At 41.2% G+C, this 6,344-nt stretch overlaps 1 protein-coding gene across 1 annotated transcript in view; it reads right to left on the bottom strand.

Annotated features, from left to right (window-relative positions):
* LOC104527462 (pikachurin-like) overlaps positions 1 to 5,887 on the bottom strand; it is a gene marked incomplete at its 5' end in the record, with an annotated part of 18,478 nt that extends 12,591 nt beyond the window's left edge. The window contains 3 exons of the mRNA XM_010171187.1: positions 707 to 950; positions 1,870 to 1,995; positions 5,698 to 5,887. Coding sequence (XP_010169489.1) covers positions 707 to 950; positions 1,870 to 1,995; positions 5,698 to 5,887 — 560 coding nt within the window. The remainder of the gene's footprint in view (positions 1 to 706; positions 951 to 1,869; positions 1,996 to 5,697) is intronic.
* Positions 5,888 to 6,344: the final 457 nt, after the last annotated feature.

Below are 6,344 nucleotides of genomic sequence, written 5' to 3'. Positions count from 1 at the left end.
CCCAGGGAACAGCTGCCCAGTGGCTGGGTGCTCAGGTACACAGAGAGAGCAGCCCTTTTTGCGGCATTTCATTACACCATTAATTTTAGGATGCAACAAATCATTCTCAGAAGGTCTGTCTTTGTCTGGGAGCCTGTATGACTCATTTAAATATTGTATTTATCTTTTAGACTGCTTAAGTTATGTATGGACATTAGCCTCAGATCCCCCCAAAAACAGAACTGTGAAGAAAGAGGGGACCTGGAGGTGTACCTTCTTGTGACACCTCCAGTCCAGTACTTACTGCCTGGAACTGGAGACCAGCGAGGAGGATGCTCACAAAACTGCCAATATTGTGCCATCCTATGTCTGGAAAGTATATGCATAAAATATTTGTAGATCCCCTAATTAGCTATGGTACAATGTCATGGAGGCAAGAAGGGAAATTCTGCAACACCACACAGAAACAAAAGTAACATCTGCAGTAAGATGGTGGCATGACATGGTAACACTGATAGTAAAGCTCTGAAACATAAACCTACATAGGAAGAAAATCCTGTCCCCTTGAATACATTTCCAGTGTTTCAGTGCTTCCCTAGAAGAAGTAGGCACTAGAGACTGATGGGCTCCCATACCTCATTATAGGCTATTACTCTTTCCAGCCCACTCTTCTCCTGGATCAGCACCGTGGCACTGTTGGAAAGGAAACACAAGCAATGCTGTTTACCTGATAACAGCCGTTCCTGAGCCACAGTCGAACCTGAACTCCACGTAACCAGCCACCATGTTAATGGATAGGAAGTCCTTGCTGTCTGTGTCGTAGCTGTACAAAAGGACACCAGTCTCTAAATCTGGTCGAAATGTCATCTCAAACTCCATGAAGGAAAGATAATGCTGTGGTTCCAAGGGCCAGGGTGTGCTAGCAAATGACCTTAAGGACTCGTTGAACTGAGGTATGGCCAAGGTGAGTGCTGGAAATCCAGAATACACAAGCAGGTCACTTGAGGCTCAAAGGTTAGGGATTGACTCCTACCAACCAGCGTCAGTTCCCTTTGTTAGGTACTTAAAGCTAACACTAAGAAAAACAACCTAAGAATTTAGTCTTCCAAATGATTATTTTTTTTTTCCCAGTCTTAGCCAACTCTGCTTCCCTTCTTAATCCCTTCCTTTTCCAGGGATGTATTTGTATTTTAAAGCTTTGTGTTCCTTTTCTTTAGTGATTCACCATAGTGTTTTTCAAAGTAGCAAGCATGGATGGTGGCACAGAAAGTTCTGCAGCACAGAAAATAATGGTGTATGTATCTGACTATTTGTTTGTACCTCTGTGATCATAGAATCATAGAATCATAGAATGGTTTGGGTTGGAAGGGACCTTAAAGATCATCTAGTTCCAATCCCCCTGCCATCAGCAGGGACACCTTCCACTAGAACAGGTTGCTCAAAGCCTCATCCAGCCTGGCCTTGAACACTTCCAGGGAGGAGCATCCACAACTTCCTTGGGCAACCTGTGCCAGTGTCTGACCACCCTCACAGTGAAAAACTTCAGCAAGAAATTGATACGGGGTCATTTACATTTCAGAATATACAATTGACACTGGTTATAGGAGAAAAGAGGATTTTCGTTAGATTTCTGGTGTAGCTGTGGAGTGGTGCATTATTTTAACTTCTTAAAAATCATTTGAGTTGCTTAATTACAGTTTAAATAAGTAAAGAGGTTTGAGAATCACTGATTATGTAGGAGCTGGATGCACCCCAAAGTGAACGGTGGGGGAGGGTTTCAGTATGTGATTTTAAAAAGATGAAGTAACAAGTACTCTCTTCTGTCAGAGTACTAGCTTAAGACCTCCTTGAATGTTACAAAGAAATAAAAGCAGCCCAGCATCCTCTCACCTTCTTCACAATGATGACCTTTAAATCCAAGAGGGCAAAGGCAAATGTATGAATCCGCTTTGTTCGCAGTACAGGTGCCACTGTTGATGCAGGCAGCCTCATCACAGATGCCACTGCTACACTCACCTAAACACAGAGCCAGGACATTGATTGATCAGAGACGTTTGTTAAAGAAGATTTATTTGGCTGTTGATCATTGTTACTAACCAATACAATTTGCTCTCCTGCATAGATTCTTTCCCCATTTGTCAAATGCTGTGCAATTTAGACAAGGTAACTTTATTTTTAGCACTTTTTATAGTATCAGACCAGGAAAAGACCTTAAAAATAGCAAAAATTAGCCCTTGCTTATAAATCAGGACACTTGTAGCTTTCAATCATTCCCTGGATCACTTTTCTTTTGCTCTTGTTCATATCTTTATTTTCTCATAAAAGAGAAATCTCTCCAGATTGTTTACAAGCACTGTGACTAGTTTAATTTCAAATACCTTAATAGCTTCTTTGTTGACTGTAAATTCATGCTATGGTAAGCACAAAAGGTGTTAATCATCATCAACTAATCTTATTAACTAAAATGAGGTTGTCAGCCCTCCGGTCTGCATTAAAAGGGATCCATATCATCAGCATATGGGCTTTTTAGAGAAGCATTTCTACTATGCCGGCCCATCAACTAAAATAACAAGGAGATTATTTCTTTTTTCTGGAATTGAGATGAAATTCTTGTAGAACAAATAATTTCCTTATTTACTTCTTAAAACTCCTATCTATAAATTTAAATTATGCAATGGTCAAATGTACATCTGACAAAGTTCTTGTCAATTTTGTTTGCTTTCTCCTTTATTTTAGTTTCTGATTAAATAATTCTCCCCTCATTAACAATAATAAACTGATTTCATATATTAAGAAAGCTCAAATAAGACATTTGTGGTGTACAAGTGCTAGGATGTTATTTGGAGGAGCAAAGTGTTCATGACAGATAGAATTGTACATCTATTTTGAGCAGCACACCTCTGAGATGACACAGGTGTTATGATGCAGCTTTGACAAAAAACACTGAAGAACAGTTTTGTTATCTGAGATGACTGAGGAAATCTTGCAAAACTACTACAAGAAGGGGATATACCATTTTTGTTTTGTTTAAATACAGCACTCTGACTGTAGAGACATTTTCCAGACTGGGACTCTACAAATCTGCAATAAGGCACTGGTGTTAGTACAGTGCCAGCTTTAGAGTTTGGCACAGAGAAGTATACAGATGTCAGTGGTTGATGTGCTGGTTCATCCCAATCACTCTGCTGTCCATGGTGGAAAATGACCTTTTCTCTCCTATGGAGGATGGAGGCAGTAATAACTCTGGGGTGATCTGGTACAACTTCCTGACAGACCAGACTTGTCTCCTACTGCACATCTACAGATCTCCTGCCAGGCCCATTTTTCCTTGTAGAGAGGGAAGGTTCGAGTACAGCACTCATAATGCAGGGCTTCAGGGCTAACCCAAGGAGCATAAGAAAAATATAAGTTCTTCAGAAGGGAACAAGTTCTTCTTCCATGTGGAAGGGGACAATTACCCCTTCAAATGGGGCTGCTCCCAGTTGTGGGAGCAGGGGTGCTTGCAGTGCTCATTGAGCCATCTTTTTGCTTTCTGGGATAGATTGTAATGGCCACGGTGAACCGGAGCATGATGGCTATCTAGTCTCTGAGATCCCTCACACACTCATCAGTTATAATGACACTGACAGAAATGAACAGCACTAGCTCTGTTTTATGATGAGGAAATAGAGCCAAGAGACGTGGCTAAACAAGGATCTAGATGTATCACGTTTGAGACACAAACAGAAAACTAAGACGATGATCATCTTTACTGCATCTGCTGCACTATTAGTCAATGCTGGCAGTATTTTCAAACACATCAAAGTTAAAGTCTTTGAGAAACAGAAAAGGAAGATAACAATAGTGGGACAAGTCATGGGCTCACTGGTTTGAGAGACAGCTAGAACTGGAGCAGTCTTGGTATTTAAAGACAGGCTGCTCTCACAATGTCTCAGTGACTTATAACAGCATTTGGGCCAGCACAGGAGACTACATCAAAAAGTCAAACCACATGTCTGATGGCTGCGTCTCCTTGGGTGCAGCGGCAGATGAGGAAGAGGGAAGCTGCAGCAGGAGTACAGGGTCCTGCGATGCCTGCTCCGAACCAGGAACACTGCCTCCCTCATCAGCCCCTTAGCTCACGGTCCAGTGGGACTTCTACTGCAGCTGGCAGAGATGGTGCAGGGGAAGGATGGACCCCTTTCCTCCCCACCCTCAATTCTGCGGTCCATTTACCACAACACCTCTGATCTATACACTGTGCCAACAGCAAACAAAAGACTCACTAGCAAAACACATTCCTAAACCCTAGTAGAGTTCACTTGCAATTTATTTATTTTTAAGCTTAATTTATATGGTATATCATTTGCAAGTCTCTCCTGGTACAGTTTCATATAAGTGTGTGCAGCCATGTAAGGACAGTAAGTCTCTGTCACTCAATTTCAAGTCACACATGGTAGAACCCAACATTTATTTTCATTGATGTTGATTGTTAATGCAGTAGTATGTGAAACATTCATAGACAGGAATGAAGCTAGCTGCAACCCAAAAGGCAATAGAGATTAGGGCTCAGAGAACTTCATCAGGGCTTTCATCTGTTTAAATTCCATAGATTCTCACTCTATTGTGAAATTACTCTCTGCTTCCAAAGTCTTATTCTTTTCAGCATCTGTTTCTTGGGCCGCTCTGTTCTCCCTGCCCTGTATTGCACAGAAGTTTGGTCAAGTTATCTAGAGAATACAGAGTGATTGTTACGAAGTTTCTCATTAATCACTTCCTCTTGGGATACCAAAGGCATAGCTATAAACGAGAAGAAAGATGACTTTGTGGCTGAAGCATGGGACAGAGAGTTCAGTGATATGGGATCTATTTCCTGCCTTTACCACTTGCTTTCTGACTTGGATTTACTCTTATTCTTAAACTGTTTAGACTAGGAGGTCATTAAAACAACAATTTTGTTGCCCTGTCTTTTTTTCAAGTGCTAATTACATGGATGAAATAGACATGAATAAATAAGGCAGGACTAGTTAATTAACTTCCCTACTTCTTCACCTTTTAACCTGTGAAGAGGAGATAATGTTATAATACCACTTCAGAAAGCTGTTGAAAGAATTTATTCCACGGTATTTTAAAATCACACTAGAATTTAAAACAATGGATGCCCGACAGGAAAGCCTACTTGCCTCAGCAGCAATGAGGTTTCATGGGGAAAATCCCTTTGTAATGGCCACAGCACTGCTGTGGGTCTGAAAGATCCCTCCATTGCTTTGGACAAGTGCAACGATGTCTTTAGGCAAAACACATTTTGTTGTGTTCATAGTGTTTTAAATACAAACACAGCGTGTATACTATTGATTTCTGACAACATGACTGTGTCAGTCAGGAGCACGAAGAGGCATCCTGAGAGATGTTGGCAGAAATACTGGTGCAGACATAATTATGTCAGCAACACCGCGTTTCCCTTTTGCTCATGAGACTGGTTTTACTATTGTGCTGCATAACTGCGTCCACAGGGGTTTTTTGTATACTACAGTGATATTCACCTGTACGATGTGACAAAACTCTCCTACTACAGATCCAGCAAAAGCAATGTGCAAAGGCACAGAGAAATACCATGCCACAAATAGAGACCACACCTTCCATCTCTCAAACCTGAACCATTGCTCAATTTTTTTCAACAGGCAAAAAAAGTAACTCCTAATTTATCACTGATTGAACACTCCATACCATTACACTTACCGACATCAGCACCACTGAGAGATTTGCCTAATGGCCAGGGTCTCATATCAATTATTTTTCCGTTGATGCTGAGAGACTGAACGCAGCCCTGAAACCCACGATTGGTGCCTGCAGCTCTGACCAGCCAGTACACGCTGGGGGCACCGCCAACGTACAAGGGAGTCCGGAACGTAATTTTACTATATTGGCCCTAAAGGGAAAACAGAGGACGACGTGATGTAGAACAGACATAACACACGGTAACTAATTAAGCCATACTGTGTATAATCAATTTTTTTTTTCTCCACAAAGAATTGTGTCAGGGGATATGCAGGTTGCTCATGGGTAATTCCTTTCCATTAGTCATTCCTCTACTCAGTCTGTCACTTAAAATGTCACTTTTTGCACCTGCATCCATCATGATAACATGCACTATTTAATGCAAAATTAAAAGGTTAAAAATCACTATGTTCTGAAGAGGGATTGTGATCTGTCCTTTGCTGCAGTTTCTTCCTTTACTTTTGCCAAAATTGTTTCTTTTCTAAACTCTGAGCCCTGTGGGACACACACCAATGGGATATTGCCTTTTGGACAGAACCCAGCAAGTGCTTAGTGTTGAATAATAATAAAATCACAAAACCCCCATGTATTGGGTTTGCATGGCAAGG

This window comes from Antrostomus carolinensis, unplaced genomic scaffold, assembly GCF_000700745.2.
Source record: "Antrostomus carolinensis isolate BGI_N321 unplaced genomic scaffold, ASM70074v2 scaffold12037, whole genome shotgun sequence".
Classification (NCBI taxonomy): domain Eukaryota; kingdom Metazoa; phylum Chordata; class Aves; order Caprimulgiformes; family Caprimulgidae; genus Antrostomus; species Antrostomus carolinensis.
The sequence above is the reverse complement of the archived record's forward strand: the minus strand, read 5'-3'. Positions and strand labels throughout refer to the sequence as shown.